We start from the raw sequence: 22,741 nt of genomic DNA, 5'->3' as shown, positions 1-22,741 counted from the left end.
AATCGCAGCACGCCAGGCCTCCCTGTCCATCACCAACTCCCGGAGTTCACCCAAACTCATGTCCATCGAGTCAGTGATGCCATCCAGCCATTTCATCCTCTGTCATCCCCTTCTCCTCCTGCCCTCAATCCCTCCCAGCATCAGAGTCTTTTCCAATGAGTCAACTCTTCACATGAGGTGGCCAAAGTACTGGAGTTTCAGCTTCAGCATCATTCCTTCCAAAGAAATCCCAGGATTGATCTCCTTCAGAATGGACTGGATGGATCTCCTTGCAGTCCAAGGGACTCTCAAGAGTCTTCTCCAACACCACAGTTCAAAAGCATCAATTCTTCGGCACTCAGCCTTCTTCACAGTCCAACTCTCACATCCATACATGACCACAGGAAAAACCATAGCCTTGACTAGACGGACCTCAGTCGGCAAAGTAATGTCTCTGCTTTTCAATATGCTATCTAGGTTGGTCATAACTTTTCTTCCAAGGAGTAAGCGTCTTTTAATTTCATGGCTGCAATCACCATCTGCAGTGATTTTGGAGCCCCAAAAATAGAGTCTGACACTGTTTCCACCATTTCCCCATCTATTTCCCATGAAGTGATGGGACTGGATGCCATGATCTTCGTTTTCTTAGAATGTTGAGCTTTAAGCCAACTTTTTCACTCTCCTCTTTCACTTTCATCAAGAGGCTTTTTAGTTCCTCTTCACTTTCTGCCATGAGGGTGGTGTCATCTGCATATCTGAGGTTACTGATATTTCTCCCAGCAATCTTGATTCCAGCTTCTGTTTCTTCCAGTCCAGCGTTTCTCATGATGTACTCTGCATATAAGTTAAATAAGCAGGGTGACAATATACAGCCTTGACGTACTCCTTTTCCTATTTGGATCCAGTCTGTTGCTCCATGTCCAGTTCTAACTGTTGCTTCCTGACCTGTACACAGATTTCTCAAGAGGCAGGTCAGGTGGTCTGGCAAGAATACACAAAAGAACTGTACAAAAAGGATCTTCATGACCCAGATAATCACAATGGTGTGATCACTCATCTAGAGCCAGACATCCTGGAATGTGAAGTCAAGTGGGCCTTAGAAAGCATCACTACGAACAAAGCTAGTGAAGGTGATAAAATTCCAGTTGAGCTATTTCAAATCCTGAAAGATGATGCTGTGAAAGTGCTGCACTCAATATGCCAGCAAATTTGGAAAACTCAGCAGTGGCCACAGGACTGGAAAAGGTCAGTTTTCATTCCAATCCCAAAGAAAGGCAATGCCTAAAGAATGCTCAAACTACTGCACAATTGCACTCATCTCACACGCTAGTAAAGTAATGCTCAAAATTCTCCAAGCCAGGCTTCAGCAATACATGAACCATGAACTTCCTCATGTTCAAGCTGGTTTAACCAGAGATCAAATTGCCAGCATCTGCTGGATCATGGAAAAAGCAAGAGAGTTCCAGAAAAACATCTATTTCTGCTTTATTGACTATGCCAAAGCCTTTGACTGTGTGGATCACAATAAACTGTGGAAAATTCTGAAAGAGATGGGAATTTTATACTTAGAGCAATCTTAATTACCCACCCCCACCACAAGAGCCACATGTGATTAGCACTGGCACACTGCACTATCATACACACTGTGCAGCCCTAGAGCAACCACTGTAAAAAACAAAACAAGATGCAGGTACAAGAAAAAAAGATGTGTTGATGGTGATGTAAAAATGGTAATTATGATGAAGATAAATGCTAACACTATTGTGCACGTCTATGTGCCAGGGACTGTTTCAGTTGCCTTGTACATATTAACTCACTGAATTAGTATATACCATACAACCTTAAGAGGTAAGTATTATCTTCATTTTATAGGTTACATAATCTATCCTGGCACAGCCAGCATTCTAGTCCAAATAGTCTAGCTCCAGAATCTTCTGATCTTATCTATTATGCTATACTACATTCTGGTAGTAGATGCTAATCAGTTTTTGCTGTTTATTATACTGTTTTAATTGGAGAAGGCAATGGCACCCCACTCCAGTACTCTCGCCTGGAAAATCCCATGGACGGAGGAGCCTGGTAGGCTGCAGTCCATGGGGTCGCTAAGAGTCGGACACGACTGAGCGAATTCACTTTCACTTTTCACTTTCATGCACTGGAGAAGGAAATGGCAACCCACTCCAGTGTTCTTGCCTTGAGAATCCCAGGGACAGGGGAGCCTGATGGACTGCCGTCTATGGGGTTGCACAGAGTCGGACACAAGTGAAGCGACTTAGCAGTAGCGGCAGCATACTGTTTTAAAATATCTTTTCTTGACAAAATAAAAGGTTGGCAAACCCATGTTTACTTCCTTAATTTAAAAATGTATTGGTTGGTGAAATGTGAAAACCTGGAAATCACCAGTTTATAGGACCAGTAGAGAGAAAATGAAAATTTGAGGGAAGATAACTGATGGAACAAGATCTTAGAGGGTCAGTTCTAGAACATAGGGAGCTGGTAGACCTGAAGGACTGGGAAGATGCTAAGTACAGGAGGAGTTATAGCCACATTCAGAGATGATGGTGAGGAAAAAATCTCCAGTAACTAAAAATCAAGGTCATCTGAGCACAAAATAAGACTGGCAGTATCAACTTAGAAGGCTTAATAAGTAAATAATAAAGAATGGTGAAGATTTGGAGCAACTTTTGTGAGGAATGGGGAAAAAAAAAAAAAAAAGCCAGGAATGAACTGACAGCTAGAGAAATAGAAATGGTTTCAACACTAAATATATCGAAGAAGTCAAAGAATAGGTTAGAGGGAGTAACGGAGTGGACAATGTATAAACAAATATAGCAAGTTGTGGTTAGAAGACAAATTTAAGATCTCAAAGCCAGAATAAATGCTCGTTCATTGATGATGATGATGATGATACTGATGATAATAACCATTTATTAAGCACACACACTAAAAAATTAATTAAATCTAGTCATAACAACCATTACTATCAGCATATTACAGAAGAGAAACTGAGGTCCTAGTGAATTTTCAGTAACATTCAAGTTTTTCATAAAACTTAATAAAATGACTCTGAAATTCATATACAGTAGGAAAGAATCTGGCATTTCCAAGGAAATAGGTGAATATTAACCATTGTTAATATCTTGCTGGGTATTAACACTTATAATAAAGCTGTAGCAATTATGACAGTGTGATAATATAATAGAGGTCATACAAATTAACCAATGGAAAAGAAAAAACAGTCCATGGATGTGTGCAAATCTGATTTGAAATCAATGACATTACAAACTGTAAAAGAAAAGTCACACTATTTAATAGTTGCTGCTAGAACAATTAGTTGTTTATATATATAATAAATAAATTGGATCTCTACCTTATGCACAAAAACAGTAGATTGAGTTAAAAAAAGAATAAAATATGAAGAATAAAAGTTTACAACTTTTAGCAAAAAGATGAATATCTTTGTCATTCTGAGGTAGGAAATGACTTCTTTTCTTTAGGATAGGATTTCTTAAATCAGACACCCAAAACAAAAAATATACAGGAAAAGATGAATAAATCTGATTACATTCCAACTAAATTTCAATGCAAAAAAAGACACCATAACAAACGCCAGAGAAAAGGCATGGACTAGAAGATGACAGGCAACTAATACAACCTACAATGTATTATTATCCAGAAAACATAAATCAATGAAAAAGATGAGCAAAGCAATAGAAAAATGGACAAAGATGCCCAAAGATGTCCTGGAGGCATTTGGGATTAGTATTAGAGAATCTGGGCTGGAAATAGAGATTTGGGCTGTATCAGCTTACTTATCATATATAAATTTACAGAACTAGATGAGTTTCTAGGAAAGCATGTAAGGCAAGTAGAAATTTGGGCCTAGCTAGGACATAAAGCAAGCAAAGGATTACCAATCCTCATTCTTTCCCTATCCAACCTGGGGCTGTACAGCATGAGGGATCTCAGTTCCCCAACCAGAGATGGAACCCATTCCCCCTGCAGTGGAAGCACAGAGTCTCAACCACTGGACCGCCAGGGAAGTCTGCTCACTCAAATTCTTAATCCTAATCACTGCTTTAACCTTATCCACATACTATTTTAGCTGGCTTTTTCTGATCATAACTTTAAGTCTTTTAAAGATGAGGTCTAAGTATAAGAAATAAACACTTATAATAAAACCAGATTTTGGGAAGTCCCTGGTGGTGGTCCAGTGGTTAAGACTCCAACCTTCTGTAGGGGGTGCGGGTCTCATCTCTGGTTGGGGATCCCTCACACCATGTGACATGGCCAAATTAATTAATTTTAAAAACCCCATATTTTGTTGGGTATTACATCAGAAGATGATACTGGGGAAGATTAAGAGCAGGAGGAGAATGGGGCAACAGAGGATGAGATGGTTGGATGGCATCACCGGCTCAATGGAGATGAGTTTGAGCAAACTCCAGGAGATAGTGAAGGACAGGAAAGCCTGGTGTGTTGTAGTCCATGGGGTCACAGAGTTGGAGGTGACTTAGAAACTTAACAACAACATCAGAAGGTGGTCAGACAAGCCTGCCACTTCTGTTTGTAACAATTACCTTTAGCTCCTCTACTTTATGTTCTGCCAAGAAGGTAGGGTGGTAGAAATGAAGTGGAAATTAAAAAATAAGGCAAAACAGGACTTAAAATTTAAAGCAAAGGGAATGTAAGAAAATGTTCCCTAAAATGCACAATAAGGGTTTTTTTTAATTGGTGGGGTTAGGAACTATCTCCTTTTATACATTGTATATATACATATATATAATTATTTAATGGATCAGAAATAGCTAATGTATGTCTACACATCTTGAAATTTTAAGACAAAAGAAAAAAAAGTTTCATCCATATAGACTTCTATTCACTGCATTTCTTCTACTTGGATAGCAAAACAGCTATCCACTGCTCAAAGAAGTCAGTCACAAAAGAACTACATAGAGGATAATTTAACTACATAGAGGATAATTTCTTTTATATGATGTAAGAACATGTAAAGGAAGAATAGTGCTGGTGGTGGTAAGGGGATGTGATTAGTAGGGACAGAGAGAGACTCCATGGTGTGTTTGGTGTATTCTGTATATGTGGATCTGGGTGTTGGTTACATTGACTTGGTCATTTGGCACTTGAGCATTCTATTATATCCCTCTTAACTGAGGTATGTATCTCTTAATCCTTTAAAGAAAAACTTCTTAGAGGCCTTAGGAATCTCACTTAACACAGCCTGCTTTGCTCCTGTCAAGACAACAAAGCCTCTAAATAAGAAACGAATATTTAGCGGCCTCTCTAAGCTTTCTTCCCCTAATGGCCCCACTCCCGCAAACCACCCTGCCTCAACCACCTCCCAAAACAACAGTCAAGGCAGTTGAGCTCATCATTTTCAGGATAAACAAGCTCCAGGATCCTTCTTCCACTAAATCAAAAGTAAGCTCCCAGGAGTAAACTGAAAGGAATCTGAATGTAAACACCAACCTTTCAATCATCACTTCTATACTACCCTAGCTCATGAACATGAATCTGTATCTAAACATCTTGGTAGAAATTTCCATTATAATTCTACTTGGACAATTTTGACCAGGGTAAAATGACAGAAAATCAATTTATCTAGATTTCAATTAATTCTCTTACTGAGGGTTATTTTTTTAGTGAAGGACGATAACAAATATTAAACAGTCTAGAGAATGAAAAGTTGCTTTAAAAAAATTCCTTTTCACTTTAGGATGAAATACCAAGAGAAAAATTTTTTAAAACTTACATATTAACAATTGGTTGTTACATTTTAAGTCATACAAGGTGAAATACTGGCCCTTGTGCAGTTCATTGTTCTATGTTGTCCGTCAAGCAGGGTTCAGAAAGGAAATAAGGCTGGGTTATTATGGTACAAATACACAACGTGCAATCAGCAAGTGCATTACTTTGGATACTTTAAAAACATGAAACAAAGTCATGTCAAGGAAGGTGCTTCAAGGGACTGAAGCTATCTCCTTTCTATTTTTTCGGTGTTCCTAAATAAAAATTAAAGCTCTCCAAGGATACTTTAGTTTGCAGCAGAAGCCCTACAACATGAAATAAGGGAAACCCTAAATCTTCATATTCTTTCACCACTTTCCCAGTTTTAGTTAACCGGAAAAAAAAAATTTGATCTACAGAAGAAGAATTATCTACTGAAAATAGATATCTAACTAAGGACTCTAACGGATCTGGTCTGAGTCAAGGCCTCGGAGCAGTTTGGCACTAAACAGCCTAGGAGCAAGGTTGTGAGTAGCGCCTAGTTTAGGTATCTTCTTTCTTTAAAAAAAAAAAAAAAAGCCAGATTTGTAGAGGGGAGAGAGCGAAATTAGGCGCTGCGGGGTTCGGCGGAAAGGGTGCTCCAAGGAGAATTTGCAATTCTGGGGTCGTGGCCCGAGGTAAAAAGCGACGCCCGGAGAAACTCACTTTTGAAAGGCACCTTCCGGTTACACAGTACTCTCACGTGCTTTACCTCCTCGGACACAGTATCGTTTCTTGGGCCTCCGGACGTGAAAGGCCCATCGTGGAGGCCCTCTTCCACCTCAAGCCGCACAGACGGGCCTCGCTGCCCCACGGCCGCCCGCGCCCCTTCGGCCTCCGCGGGGCGCGCACGTCACCGGCCCGCTGCCAATCGGCGCCGGGCAGCTCACCTCTCCGCGCTGGGGCCCCCAGCCCCGCCCCGGCCTTGTCCCGGCAGAGAGCGCCGGTCGGCCGCTTCCGCTCTGGGCGCAGGCGCAGCAGCTCCGCCGGAGAGCCGCGGGAGTCGGGCGAGGAGCGGACGCCGCCGGCCAGGATGGTGCTGGAGAGCGTGGCCCGCATCGTAAAGGTGCAGCTCCCCGCGTATCTGAAGCGGCTTCCAGTGCCCGAGAGTATTACCGGGTTCGCCCGACTCACAGGTAATCCGAGCCTTCAGCGGGTCCCCATCCTTGCGAGCTTCCCCAGGCGGAGGGTGGGGGCGGGCATCTGAAAGTCCTCCGGCCGAGGGGCGGGGCGGAGCCTGGTGGGTGGCGCGTGACCTGGGATCCCACTCCAGTATTCTTGCCTGGAGAATCCCGTGGACAGAGGAGGCTGGTGAGCTACAGTCTGTGGTTTCGCAAGGGGTCGGACAGGACTGAGCACAGCACACCCCCACTACCATTCTCACTGCAGTCGCGGAGTAGGTGGGCACGCGCCGGCCCTGCATCCTCGGAGTGTATGTGAGGCCGCATCTTGGGACTTGGTGGCCCCCTGAGCTTATCTTCATGTCTGTCTGCAGTGTCTTTCCGTGTTGAGAGACCAGGTTTTTGCAGAGAAGGTGCTGAGTTGGGAACAGGCCCATTTTTTTCATCTCCGTCGCTCCCTGCAACGTTGCTGGTTTATTTTAAAGCAGGAAAAGTCGTTATCCAAGGCTTAAAGTCTCTGTGTATCAGGCCGTCCCAGCTCTTGGCTGAGTTTGACCCACATAGTGTGGGTGTCTGTGTGAGAGAGAAACACACATACACATGTATTTGGTGGTTTTATTTACTAACAAAATTAGACAATTCCAGTTCCATGGGGGAGTGTCAACCTGTTACGGGGTCATTTGAGGTCATCACCGTATCACGGGCCTGGAAGCAATTTAGTTTACTCGAGTTGGAGGAAAGATACTTTTGCTGGTATGACAGACCAAAAATTAGAAAGTGAAATTTACTGATGACATATAACATTTGCACTTAAGTTCCCTCCTTTACAAAATAGAACCCACAGCGCGGGATTTCATATCTAAAAGATGAACATTTCCAGAATGCTGCCAAAACTTGGAAGATTTTGTTGGGTTCTGAGCCTTACAATCCAAGTGAGATATGGGTAAGCCAGACTCAGGGACTGATTAGGATGATGGTGGGGGGAGGAGGGTGGGGAAGGAGGTTATTGATAAAGCAAACATTGAACTCATATGTTCTGACTGATTACCAGGGAATGTAAGCATGAGTTAAGATAATTTTGAGGTAAATAGGGCTGCTTCTGGAGCAGTTTAGACATCTATGGTAGCTGACTTAAAATGCAGTATTTGGAAGGCTGACAGGTAGAAGAAAAATAAGATGTATTTTGTGTAGACCAGAAGACAACTAGGGCCAAGTTAGTGATAGTTATTTGAACATGGATTTTAGTTGCATGTTAAAGGAATTCTTTTTTTTTTTTTTAATTAGAGAATACTTTACCTTAATAGGGTGCTTTGAGAGCTATCCCCTCTCAGAGATTTAAAAAACAAAAGGCGGTGTCTGATGGTGGATAGGCAAGATGTGGTAAACTACATCTAAGTCTAGTCTAAATCTAGAGATTCTTTAAATAATAATCACAGACATTTGCTTTGTTGACCAACGGATTATGAAAATTTAACATTTTTAGGTGTTAAAAGGTTTGACAGAAAGCATGTAATTGAATAGAAAGAGTGGTAACTGAGTAATAAACACTAAAAAACAATCTACACATAAATAGTAACAGAAAAGTAACAAGATGAAAAAGTTTTAAGATCAAGTGTTTGTAAACATCTTAGTTCTCTCTTGATTTTACTAGTTTATTCTGATAGATTACAGCAGTTATGTAAAATTTTGACTTTTTCTGCCCTTATTTTTTTACATCACAGTAGTAACCATTTCCCTGCAGCTGGAAGTTTTGAATGTTTTTAATATATATATTTTATTCATAATGTTCAGTGGGTAAGTAGCCCTATACCAATTATTTTTTCCCTCTTTAAATTATACCTTTAAATGTATTCATTAAATGGTAATAATACGTCAAAAGGATACAATCATTATGTGACATTTGCTCCCAGTTGCCAACTTACTTTCTTAATAATCTGTGTAAATTAACTGATAAGTTTTTAGCAGTCAAGAAAGAAAAAAAAAAAAATCCCCTTACTCCCATGCCAACCTGTGCATGCTAAGTCAACTCTTTGCCACGCTATGGACTGTAGCCTGCCAGGCTTCTCTGTCTGTGGGATTCTCCAGGCAAGAGTGGGTTGCCATTTCCTTCTCCAGGGGATCTTTCCAACACAGGGATCAAACCCAGGTTTCCTGCAGCTCCTACAGTGCAGGTAGATTCTTTACCCTGAGCCACGAGGGTGAACCCAGTTTAACCTTAATTATGTGTGTTGATTCTGATTGTGGCTGGTTTTATATTAAAGTTTTCCATAAATAGACTGTAGATGAAGGAGACTGGAAGGTATGATATTTGACTTAATGACGAAGACTTTCAAACTTTTTTTTTCCCTCTCAAGAAATTCTGTCCTATTAAGGCATTAAGGAAACTCAACCTAAACCTTTTCCCTCTTGAGTAAATAATATATAGTAGTTTCTTCTTTGACGCTCTTCAATACTTAATGTGAAGAATGATTCTCAGAAACAGACAACTCTGATAAATATCTTTATAGTGCATATTTAACCTGTCGCATTACAGTGTGTCTACATTTTAGTTCTCATTGTAATGTCCATTTGTTTAGGAAATGATGTTTGTAATAATTACTTTACAAAAAACGAGACAGTCTGCTTTGCACTGAACAATGATAATATAACAGTTGCAGAATCTATTTTGGAGCACTATGGAAGAAAAACTTCAATGACCAATTTCCTCTCTGAGCTGTGTCTCTTGATTAGATTGTATTAGCTAATGACATTTGGATGTCTTGAAGGAACTACTTTTAGAATCCATCTTAGACCTTTTTTTTTGTTGAAATAAAAACCTGGAAGATAACTTTTCAAAATAAATTATTTAAAATGTCTACCAGATCAAAAGTATTTTCATTTCTTCTCTATAATAATTAGAGCAAAAAAAAAGTTACAGTTCACATTATTGCTGCCTGTTTTTCCGTCCCTATTTAGATCGAGTGGTGTTGTAAAGCAATCGACTCTCTCATGATGACTCTGCATTCTTAGTAAACACTGGGAGATCCTTAATTACTGTACAGTATTTATAGACAGCCCTTACCTGTCAAAACAACTTTGCCAAAAACCTGTCTTTGTTTAGGTTACATTGTTGACAATGAGGCTTTTAAGGTAAATTAGTATAATACCCCCTTTGAAAGTATATTGTATTCAAATATATTAACCTTTAAAAAAGCTTTCCCTGTCATACAACCTTTTAAAATAGAATAACAAAAAGCTTCCCATTCAAAAATCAAAAAAGTTTACTTACAGATTGAAAAGCTAGTTGTGAAACTTAGAATGTACTAGTTCTTCCCCACTTAAAAAGCTAGTTTCTTTGAAATGTAATGGTTTAACTCTTAAAGCAATGAATCCTTGGACTGTAATATTTTTCCCAAAGTAAGACAAATATGTCAGAGCTGACACCTTCAAGAGGATTAGCTCTAGAAAGGACCAGTTTTAAGTAAAGAATTAAAGAAGTGGAACAGAATTGAAAACATATATCCACAGAAAGACTTATACAAGCATGTTCATAGCAGCCATATTCATAATAATCCCAAGTTGGAAGCAGCCCAGGTAACCACCATCAGGAGAGTGGATACACAAATTATGGTATATTCATGGAATGGAGTACTGATTAGTAATAAAAAAGAATGATTTACTGATTTACTGCATGAATCTCAAAAATTTTATAAAAAGCCTTTGTCTATAGGAATCAGTGGTGGGGAGATAGACTGGAAGGGGGCTGTGTGCTGTGCTTAGTCACTCAGTTGTGTCTGACCCTTTGTGACTCCATGGACTGTAGCCCGCCAGGCGCCTCTATCCATGGGGATTCTCCAGGCAAGAATGCTGGAGTGGGTTGCCATTTCCTCCTCTAGGGGATCTTCCCGACCCAGGGATCGAACCCAGGTCTCCCGCATGGTGGGTGACTTCTTTACAGTCTGAGCCACCAGGGAAGCCCAAGAAAATTTGAGTAGAGTGGGTAGCCTACCCCTTCTCCAGGGGAACTTCCCAACCCAGAAACTGAACTGGGGTCTCCAGCATTGGAGGCGGAGTTTTTACCAGCTGAGCCAGTAAAGCCCAAACCCACTCCAGTATTCTTGCCTGGAGAATCCCATGGACGGAGGAGCCTGGCAAGCTACAGTCCATAAGGTCCCAAAGAGTTGGACATGACTGAAGCAACTGGTTGGGATCAAATGCTTATGTCTCCTGCATTGGCAGGCAGGATCTTTACCACTAGCACCACTTTGGAAGCCCCTCAGTGGAGGCTACAACAGTGTCTTTAGTTGTCACAGCTCAGAGCTAAACACCTGAGATCTGTTTTTTTATTGTATGTAAATTTACCTCATTTTTTTTTAAAAAGAAATGGAACAAAAGATGAATTTTCTTAATAGGAAAGTGTAAGAAATGATTAAGTTCAAGCTAAAGAGTTGCATTTATTAACATGTAAATAATAAAGTTTATTTTTTAAAGATTAAAGAATTTTATTTCAGAAAACTTATTTTTGAGAATTTGGGAAAATATTTACATACTGTAAGTTGTAAAAGTTTTTTCCCCCCTTCCGAGGTAGACCAACTAAATTTAAAAGTCAGTGTAATGAAAAAGCTTTTATGGAGAACAATTTTGATGTCATTTAAAACATTTTCTTCCATGTAACCTCTCTGCAATTTAGAATTCCTCGTGTCATCTAGTATTTGTTGAGCACTTACTGTGGGACAGGCAATGTTCTAGATACTGGGACACTGTTCTGTTTATAGCAGTGAGTGGAAAAATTGATTATTAATTTCATTTTATTGGCCCTTTGGTCCTAAGTAGTCTTTAAGTGGTAATAGTAAAGCCATCCATTAAAAATATTTTATTTTCATTTTTCTATAGTTAGAAGTGAAGTCATTTCTATGTTTTACCCATATTGATACATTAGAAAATAATTATGAAATTATCAGCAATCAAGTTACCAGTGTTATTTTTATGGGATCATTATATGCAGCCTTTTGAAAAGGAAGAATAAACAGAGCAAAATAGAAATGAACAATGTTACCAACTCTTGACTGGTGGGATTACAAGTTATTTTAGTTTTTATACTTTTTAAAATTTTCAGATTTTATAAATTAAATGCTATTTCTGGTAATCCTTAAACAATTTTAGAATGTACTGTACAAAATACACATTAAACCTAACAATTAGTAGGTAGTAGATTTCCCTTTTGGAGAAGGCAATGGCACCCCACTCCAGTACTCTTGCCTGGAAAATCCCATGGACGGAGGAGCCTGGTAGGCTGCAGTCCATGGGGTTGCAAAGAGTCGGACACGACTGAGCGACTTCTTTCACTTTTCACTTTCATGCACTGGAGAAGGAAATGGCAACCCACTCCAGTGTTCTTGCCTGGAGAATCCCAGGGATGGCGAAGCCTGGTGGGCTGCCATCTCTGGGGTCGCATAGAGTTGGACACGACTGAAGCGACTTAGCAGCAGCAGCAGCAGATTTCCCTTTAAAGTACCTAATATATCTGCTGTAGCTCAATATATATCAAACAGGTTCATAAGAGATAGCCAATCTTAAATTTTTTAAAAAAATTTGTTTATTCTGTATTTCATATTTACCAAAAGTCAGCTCTAACATATAATTTAAATGATTTAATTGAGCTTTATAGGCTGTATTATTTTCCTTTATAATTTTTCCTGTACTTAAATTGAAGTTTGTCATCTTTAAAAGTAAATTTTCCTACATAACACTGTTGTTTAAATTATTTTGTTGTAGGAAATAATAGTACCTTTCATCACTGTATTACTACGATGTTTTACCAAGGAATTAAGTGTTGAAAGAGCAACATTTTCTGAAGTAAATTTTAAAACAGCATTCTATTTATTCCCTGAAATTTGTAGGTTAAGATAGGGAATGTTAAACTTAAGAATCTAAGTTAAGGTTATCATCTTTACATGTTCATTCTTTTAACTTTTTGACTTTGATTTACTCAACCTCTTGAGACTTTTAAATTTTGTAGTATACATAATAATACTTAATGTTATACTACATTCAAAAACATTTATTGAATAAGTACTGGTTCAAAATACTATACTGGATGTTGGGGCCAATAACAGTCTAAGACATTTATTGCCTGATCTGGAAGATAAGTGTAAATAAATAATTACAGTACAATGTGAGTGAGAAAGGGACTGACATTTACACTCTAAATGTCATTTATTCATTCATTAAGTCACTTAAATTCATTCATTCGTTAAGTCACTCATAAAACATTTATGAGGTTCTACTTTGTGCCAGGAAGTAGAGCTCCTTTTCCTATAGGATTATGGAGGAATCAACTTTGTAAACAGAGAACAGTAGTATGATAAAAGAAACTGAGGAAAAGGGGCTTGAAAGCAGAGGAAGGAGCGATTAATTTGCTTTGTGAAATTGAGAAAGATTTCCCTGGTGGCTCAGATGGTAAAGCGTCTGTCTACAATGCAGGAGACCTGGGTTCGATCCCTGGGTTGGAAAGATCCCCTGAAGAAGGAAATGGCAATCCACTCCAGTGCTATTGCCTGGAAAATCCCATGGATGGAGGAGCCTTGTAGGCTACAGTCCATGGGGTCCCAAAGAGTCAGACAGGACTGAGCGACTTCACTTTCATTTTCTGGAGGAAGCAGTATTTGACCCTAGTTTTAAAGGGTCCATATAAATGAGTCAGATAGACCACAAGTAGAAAGGCATGGCAGACAGAAGGAATCCCTTATGCAAAGGACACAGGAAACCTGCCACTAGGTAATCAGTAGCTTTGGCTGGCTCTAAGTACAAGAGGGATGGGATATTTGTGGGTGTTGAAACTGTCATAATAGCCTTCCCATGTCATAGACATGGTACTTTGTGGAACCTGTTGGTCTACAGCAGCACCATCCAAAAGCCTTTTTGTGATGATGGAAATGTTTTCTGTGCTGTCAAACATAGTAGCCACTAGCCACACATAATAGCTCTGGAGCTATTAAAATGTGACTAGTGTGTCTTAGAAACTAAGTTATGAATTCTACTTAACTTTATTTAAATAGCCACATGCATTAATCATGTTTTTTTATGTTCTATTTTTTATGATTGGACATCTTGGGGGCCTTGCTGGCCAGGGAGGTTTGCCCCCTCCCCGGACTGGCTGATGCCAAGAGATAGTAAACTACTTGCTTGTGAGCATACTTTTCATATGCAAACCAACCAATCCAAAGCCTACACTTCAAACACCTTTATCTAACTCTCACTTACCAAGCAGTATTTACCCTGCCCTAAATCACCCAACAGAGAAGGCGATGGCACCCCACTCCAGTACTCTTGCCGGGAAAATCCCATGGACGGAGGAGCCTGGTAGGCTACAGTCCATGGGGTCACAAAGAGTGGGACATGACTGAGCGACTTCCCTTTCACTTTTCACTTTCATGCATTGGAGAAGGAAATGGCAACCCACTCAAGTGTTCTTGCCTGGAGAATCCCAGGGACGGGGGAGCCTGGTGGGCTGCCGTCTGTGGGGTCACACAAAGTCGGATACGACTGAAGTGACTTTGCAGAAATCACCCAAGGCCAGATATGAGACAATTAAGGACCACCTCTATAGCCCAGAGCCCACTGAAATTATTCAGGCTAGCCAATACTAAACTGTTGACTGTGCCTTACCTTGCCTTTTCTGTAAACCACAATAAAGGCTTGTGCCCTTTTCGCTCACCTTGCTCCTGACCAAGCCTCATACTTACCTATATGGTCATAGGTGGCCTATTGTGCTCCCTCGTCTTGTGAATCGTAAGTAAACTTTTCTTTCAAGGTAGTTGTCTCCATGTCTGTCATCTTACCATATCTGATTATAACAAAATCCTGGGTCCAAACAAAACAGTATGGCTAGCGGTTACTGTCTTGGACAGCAAAGATCTATAGATAGACCCTTCACCCCAGGAAACAGTTCTTTGTCATTTTCAGAATGTTAATTCATTCAGAGTGTTTCTGTGGAGTGTCTCCACTTTTGTTAAGAGACTACAACAGATCAGCCTGATTGGCAAGATCTTACCCTTACAGAATTTTATTCTGGTGACTGAAAGATTATATTCCCAAAGATTTCTGCCATGTAGTATTGTCAGGTTGAGTCGGCAAAATGTTTTTTCAGAGGAGCTGCTTCCAGTCTTCATAATCTTAATAAAAACTACCATTCACTTTTATCTTCTCTGTGCCAAGCACTCTTGTAAGTGCTGCACATAATGTCAATAGGTTGTTTCATCTAAAGCTCATAACAAGCCTTTGGCATGGTGTTATATCAAAAATAGCTTCGTTTTTGAAGAGTTAGTATTAAGCCAGCCTTTTAATAGTTGAATAGTAAGAACAGTTATTTCTGGAGAGTAGTTTTACTGAGAGAAGAACAGATAAAATTTTGGCTCTGTTGAATTTCATTCATAGTGACTGAGAATAGCCTTTGTACTTAATTTCCTGGGCTAAACCTGCTTAAGCTCCAGTTTACCCACATGAAAAATGGGAATAATAATGGTGCCTACTAAATTCAGTTAACACAATGTTAACTGAGGTATTACAGTTGCACTCTTAGCATAATCAGTTCATTTATTATTAAGATTTATTAGCATGCCTTAGCATATGACCTTCAATTTTCCTTTTTCTCCGTTAAGCTATAGTGTTTATTAGCAAGGCGTCAGGTTAGCACTCAGTGAATGATGACAAGTGATAACTCTTAAGGTCAGAAGGGATTCCCTATGGAACCCAGCAGAGGCAGCGTACTAGCCAACATTTGATAAATGCATGCTGAAATAAAAATATTTTGGCTCCTTGGTGTGTTTCTCTGTGAAGACATAGGGAACATATCATTTATGTCACTTATATTCCCTGTCCCCCAATCAGTGCTGAGTACTACAAAAGGCTTTAATGAATACTTACGAAGTAAGATGTATCTAATAATGAGATTATTTAGTATGTGAAAATTTCACCTAGCTCTTTAAAATAGGTTTTACACAACACAACATTTAGATTTTTCTATAGGAATCACACTATGCCTTACCAAAAATGTAAAAATAAAAGCATTGAAGACATATTCTGTCTGAAATTATATATCAGTGGTAAATAGTTTATAGGAAATTCTGTTGTATGATTTTAGACATGGTGGAAATGTTTTCTAAACATATAAAATTGAGTTTTATTTATAATTATGGTGATTGTAATTCCTGAAATAAAACTAAACACAAATATACTAAGTGAAGATAATGAGATAGGGTATTGGATAGAGGATTTATTTCTGAAAACTTTGTTTTCCAGTTTCAAAAGTCTCAGGGCAGGCCACAAATAAAATAAAGTGGTCCTATTTACTGGTTCCTTGATATTTATTCACAGTTTTACAGATAAGGTAAGAAATTAAAGTGAGAAGTAAAGAATAAGCTGAAGGGTGAGACATGCTATTTAAGTTCTTTTTAATTTTTTTTTTAAATTTATTTACAGTAGGTCCTTTTTTGGGGGGGAATCAATGAAAGTTTATTAATTTATCATTAGCAATTGGAATAAGCAGTTATTTGGTATTTGTACCCAACAGGTATTGACCTAGGTAATTTACATGTATTATTTAATTTTAAAATATTTCTGTTTCATTTTTAACTAGACTACAGTAGGTCCTTGCTGGTCATCTGTTTTAAACATAGCAGTTGGTACATATCAGCCCCAAACTCCCAGTCCATCCCTATTTGAGTCCTTTTTCAGACTCTTAACAAATCTGTATTTTTAGTTTCAGAATGGCTTCGGTTATTGCCGTTCCTTGGCGTACTCGCACTACTTGGCTACCTTGCGGTTCGTCCGTTCCTCCCAAAGAAAAAGCAACAGAAGGATAGCTTGATTAATCTTAAAATACAAAAGGAAAATCCCAAAGTGGTGAATGAAATAAACATAGAAGATTTGTGCCTTACTAAAGCAGCTTATTGTAGGTGTTGGCGCTCTAAGACGGTAAGCTGTCCATTTATACATACACTAAAACTTGTGCAATTAACATGCTTTTGCTTCTTAAATCCTCAGTTTTGAGGTTCTGTGAGATGAGAGACTTTTCCAAAGTATTCAGCACTGAAAGTCTGTTCTAAATTAAAGTTTGCCTCTTCTGAGGCAATGTACTTCCTACATTAGAAAAGTTAGAGCACCACAGAAACTTAATTGAGCAAGTTACTTAATCCTTAATCACTCAGTTTTTTAAAATCTGATAATATCACAAATTTTTGAGGATTTAGTGAGATGATGTGTGTATAGTACAGTGCCTTCTATGTAGTATGAGCTAGTGAATGGCAGCTGTAGTTATGGATGATTTTGAATATGGAAATTAAAAAGGAATTTGGTAGATGCAACTAGATTATCATATGATGTGAATTAAGGCAGACAGAAAAATACCATATAATATCATATATGGAATCTAAAATAAGACACAGATGAACCTACTTATGAAACAGAAACAGAATCAAGGCAGAGAACAGACTGGTGATTGCCAAGGGGGGTGGGGTTGGGGAAGGGTAGAGTGGGAGGTTGGGGTTAACAGATAAAGATTTTATATATAGAATGGATAAATGACAAGGTCCTACTGTACAGCATAGAAAACTATTCAGTATCCTATGATAAACCATAATGGAAAATAATATTTTTTAAAAAAGAATGTATATATGTGTATAACTGAATCACTTTGCTATACAGCAGTATTTAAGACAATTTGTAAATCAATTATATTTCAATTAAGAACAAATAAATAGACAAGGAGGAGGAGTTTGGAATGATACATTGTAAGTAGTTGATGAGATCTGTTTTCTTCTGCTACTTTGGTTATACGCTATTTGAGACTAAGTACAATAATGTTAATCATAGCATCATTTATAATAACAAAATCTTAGAAACAATCTAGATATCTGATAATAGAGGAATGATTAAAGTATCGTATAAGAGTGCACATAGTAAATAGAGGAAAAAAAGATACCAAATTGTTAATTATTACTTAAGAGTAAGTTTTTAAAAATATATTTTAAAATGTTTTTTAAAGTATTATAATGTGCATGAGTTTTATAGTGAGAAAACATGAAAGAATTTAATTTGAATTTAAATTACATCCTTTAAAAATTTAAAATAATTGAAAAGGTGAGCTCAGAGTTAGAGCTGTATAAAAAATAGGAGCTTATTTAAGACTATCATATTGACTTGTATGGAATCATCCAAAGCTTTTAAAATCTGCCAAATAATGAAATATTTAAATGTTAGGTTTGCCATAATATTGGAAGGTAGTTAGCTATAGAATATATCTGTTGCTCAGAAAAGCTATCTAATAATGTGTTTTTTTCCTCCCAAAGTAATGGACTTTCTTTGTATGAGCATGTCAAAAATATTTCTACTTACTGACTCATTTGAAAAATAACATCTGCAATTTTTTCCTTTCTAGTTTCCTGCCTGTGATGGTTCACATAATAAGCACAATGAATTGACAGGAGATAATGTGGGTCCACTAATACTGAAGAAGAAAGAAGTGTAAGAGTAATGAATTAGGATGGAATTCAATTCTGTGCTGTAAAAAGTTATAACAATATTTTTGCATTCTTTGTTTATAGAAGATCTTTCAAATGGTGGTCTTAATTATTGCTACTGGTCGAATAATTATTTCTGCCAATTTATTTTCTTTTTACACTACTGTTTATATTTGATACTTTGTATATTCAAGCAGTCTTTGTATAGAAATTACAGTTCTTCATTCTGACTTCAAACAATTAATGTATCTTCCTACAAAAAAAAATCAACATTTTTAATTTTAATTAATTGAGAAAGTTTTGGCAATGAGTGCAAAGCTGTTTGAACATCAATATTTTCAACAGAATCTATACTTTAAAAATGTCTCCCTCCACTATTAAATATGTATATATTTAGTACCCTTCTGTTTTGATCATTTGCAGTGATTTTTTTCCCCCTTCCATATTTCATTCTTTTTAGATCAGTAAGAAAAATGTTGCTGTCAGAATTGCTTGAGTTTTCAAAGAGAAAAACTCTTTACTTTTTAAGTATTGTTCTCTATAAATGTGAATATCCGAATTTCAGAAAAAACAGGAACTGGGTATAAAAAGTTTCAACAAGGAAAAATTATTTACATTATAAATGACTTGTTTATAAAAGGTTTGTTTGTATCTGTTTACATGTGTTGTGTGTGTATATGTCACAGCCGTCTGACTTCGTGACAAAGTCAGGTAGGATGGCAAGAATCCTTAGAGCTAAACTCATGAGCTGCTGCAATTTGAAGGTCAGTTAAAAATAAAGTAAATCTGGTACGGCTGGGTCCCTTTGCTGTTCACCTGAAATTATCACAACATTGTTTGCTAATCGGCTGAACCCCAAAAGAAATAGTTTTAAAAAATCTGAATTTATATTAATATGATAATAGTTTAGTGTTCAAAATTGTATCTGTATAAACATTTTTCTCTTTATTACAGTGTAAACCAGTAAAACAAAATACAAAAGGTTTGCACAATAAACTTATTGGAGAATCTTTAAAACTTTTGTAGTTTTTTAGCCTGAGTCAATTTAATTTCATATTACAGTTCTTATATTAATAGCTATCCGTCAGTCCACTGTGCTTTCTTTATATATGAAGACGGTTCAGAAGGCAGTCATACTTAATTCTTCCAATAACCATCAAAGCTAATAGTTACTGTGCACTTATGTAACAACACTGCACTAAGCATGCTACCTGGATTTTTATGAATAGTTTATTGCATGTAATATCAAAGCTATTGATTTAGGTGATCTTGAGTTTCTTGTGAACAACAGCAGGAATTTTTAAGTTAGGATTAGAAATGTAGGTATGGTTTTGAGAAGTTTTATAAGGAGTATTTACAAAATTGTTGCTCTTCTGCTGTGAGTAGGAAGAAATACAACAGTGCTCTCACTTTTGGCATTTTTTTCCCTAAGACCTTTTTCTTCAACACCCTTCTGAGGCTTCAACTGTCAGATTAACCAGTTATTTTTCCACAGTTGATCACAAGACTTGGGGAAAACGCTCCTCACCGAGACTTTGCATAGCCTGGTCCCTAATGCTTTTCTAGAAAAGCGTTCACTGCAGATCAGAGCAACATGGTTTTGTACATGTTCCAGTAGTTGTCATTCTTAGATCTTACAAGAGAAGGTCAAATTTTCTCCAAATGTGGAGATTAGAATGAAACTACCAATGTTAAACTTGTTAGGTAGGAACATTTTAAAAAATTGAAAACTTTTTTCATCTCATAAAAGGTAATTCTAATACTCCAAAAATAAGGTTACACTCTTGAATAAGATTTTTTTCCTACCTACATTTTCAGTTGTTAAAATTGGTTAAAGAAAGAAATGACCATCAAAGCTAACGACCATTTCTTTCTTTAACCAATTTTAACAACTGAAAATGTGGAGAAGAAAAAAAAAGAAGAATACTCTTGAGTACGGTTTTTTCTCCCCACACTTGCACCCAAATATTTTCCCACATGTGCAGCTCCTTCAGAAGCCCTGGGCTGGTAGTAAGTTGTTATTTTAATTACCTCTTTACGTAAGCAGTGTTACCAGTTGCTATCACTTCTTTTTGTAAGTTCACAGAATTCTATCATGTCTGTCTTAAAAAATTGACATCTAATTGAAATCTAATTGCATGTAAATTGATACAATGGAGGATATGAAATACATATCTTGGGTTCCTATAACATTCTAGAAACAGCCATATTGTTACTGTCACATTATAATCATTTTGAGGACTGCTGCTCCCTACCCAGGGGACTAGTCAGTCATTGCCTTACTCAGACGTGAGCACCACCATTACATAAATAAGTCTCCAAAACTGTCGAGCAGGACTTGAGGTATTAGTGACTCATTCTTACAGGTAATTAAGCAAGTTACATTATGAAAAGCACATTACAATTCAGTTTTGAGTTCAGTGTTTCATATGATGATTCATTACATTGCATATGTATTTTGTAACCTAATTTGTTAATAAGTTTATGGCAAGCTAATTAAGCCAGCTGCTGATCTATATAGTTCTGTCTTCCTTACTGTAATCCTGCAGTCTTACATTAGAAACCTGCTATTACCTTGCAAAGAGAGTTTCAAATGTTTTTAAACAGGGTTCTTAAATTATGATAGATATTTTATTTACTACTTACCAGAAACATCTAACTGCCTTTACTTGTTTGGAATTCAGTTGTGGAGCATTACCAATCCTGAGAAGACCAGGAGAGCTCTTACTGAGGCTTATAGACTTCGTTTAGAAGTGCTCACAGATCCCCATCTTCAGCGTCTGCTTGTTCTTGTGCTGTCCTAAGTCACTCAGTCGTGTCTGACTCTTCGCAGCTCCATGGACTGGAGCCCACCGGGCTGCTCTGTCCATGGGATTCTCCTGGCAAGAATACTGGAGTGGGTTGCCATGCCTTCCTCCAGGGGATCTTCTGGATCCAGGTATCAAACTCACATTTCCCGCGCTGGCAGGCAGGTTCTTTACCACTAGCGCCACCTGGGAAGCCCCGGCTTGTTATTACTTCACCCCTAATTCTAACAAGTTTGTTTATCTGATTTCTGCTCCTGAACAAATCACAAGTATCGACAGGGTCCTTCTAGAGTCAGGTAAATAATAAAATGTGACAGCTGACAGCAGGGGAGGGAACCAATGTGAACAGTAAACGTGTAGCAACTTGAGAAAACTTAAAGTAGAGTCCTCCACAACACAGTGCCTAAGAGCATCACTGTGGTCCAATTGTACAAGTGATGTTTAATGATGAATTTGTATCAAGATGGTGGTCATCTGCATATCTGAGGTTATTGATATTTCTCCCGGCAATCTTGATTCCAGCTTGTGCTTCCTCCAGAACAGCGTTTCTCATGATATACTCTGTGTATAAGTTAAATAAGCAGGGTGACAATATACAGCCTTGACATACTCCGTTTCCTATTTGGAACCAGTCTGTTGTTCCATGTCCAGTTCTAACTGTTGCTTCCTGACCTGCATACAGATTTCTCAGGAGGCAGGTCAGGTGGTCTGATATTCCTATCTCTTTCAGAATTTTCCACAGTTTATTGTGATCAACACAGTCAAAGGCTTTGGCATAGTCAATAAAGCAGAAATAGATGTTTTTCTGGAACTCTCTCGCTTTTTCCATGATCCAGCAGATGTTGGCAACTGGGGAAACAGTGGAAACAGTGGCTGACTTTTATTTTTCTGGGCTCCAAAATCACTGCAAATGGTGATTACAGCCATGAAATTAAAAGACGCTTACTCCTTGGAAGGAAAGTTATGACCAACCTAGACAGCATATTAAAAACCAGAGACATTACTTTGTCAACAAAGGTCTGTCTAGTCAAGGCTATGGTTTTTCCAGTGGTCACGTGTGGATGTGAGAGTTGGACTGTAAAGAAAGCTAAGCGCCGAAGAATTGATGCTTTTGAACTGTGGTGTTGGAGAAGACTCTTGAGAGTCCCGTGGACTGCAAGGAGATCAGTCCTGGGTGTTCATTGGAAGGACTGATGTTGAAGCTGAAACTTGAATACTTTGGCCACCTGATGTGAAGATCTGACTCATTGGAAAAGACCCTGATGCTGGGAAAGATTGAGGGCAGGAGGAGAAGGGGACGACAGAGGATGAGATGTCTAGATGGCATCACTGACTCGATGGACATGAGTCCCCGGGAGTTGGTGATGGACAGGGAGGCCTGGCATGCTGTGGTTCATGGGGTCGCGAAGAGTCGGACACGACTGAGCAACTGAACTGGATTGAAGTAGTTTAAAGTATGTAAGAAGGTAGGATTTGTTTTGTTTGGTGATACCAATTTCCACTTCATATGGTTAAAAGCTGAGTGCTTAAAGTGGTATCCAGGTGGAAAGTT

General features: G+C 38.2%; 1 protein-coding gene across 1 annotated transcript; it reads left to right on the top strand.

Moving 5' to 3' along the window:
* The first annotated feature begins 6,758 nt into the window (after positions 1 to 6,758).
* On the top strand, positions 6,759 to 19,335 carry CISD2 (CDGSH iron sulfur domain 2). Its single transcript, XM_052642030.1, has 3 exons — positions 6,759 to 6,899; positions 16,624 to 16,838; positions 18,301 to 19,335. Exons 1-3 carry the CDS (start codon positions 6,797 to 6,799, stop codon positions 18,388 to 18,390), a joined length of 408 nt encoding a protein of 135 aa, XP_052497990.1. The 5' UTR covers positions 6,759 to 6,796; the 3' UTR covers positions 18,391 to 19,335.
* Positions 19,336 to 22,741: the final 3,406 nt, after the last annotated feature.

Source organism: Budorcas taxicolor, chromosome 6, assembly GCF_023091745.1.
Source record: "Budorcas taxicolor isolate Tak-1 chromosome 6, Takin1.1, whole genome shotgun sequence".
Lineage (NCBI taxonomy): Eukaryota > Metazoa > Chordata > Mammalia > Artiodactyla > Bovidae > Budorcas > Budorcas taxicolor.
The sequence above is the reverse complement of the archived record's forward strand: the minus strand, read 5'-3'. Positions and strand labels throughout refer to the sequence as shown.

Coding starts and splice junctions, on each gene's coding strand:
- CISD2 (XM_052642030.1), top strand. CDS start 6,797: ATGGTGCTGGAGAGCGTGGCCCGCATCGTAAAGGTGCAGCTCCCCGCG. Junction 6,900..16,623: donor CGGGTTCGCCCGACTCACAG/GTAATCCGAGCC, acceptor CTGTATTTTTAG/TTTCAGAATGGCTTCGGTTA. Junction 16,839..18,300: donor GGTGTTGGCGCTCTAAGACG/GTAAGCTGTCCA, acceptor TTTCCTTTCTAG/TTTCCTGCCTGTGATGGTTC.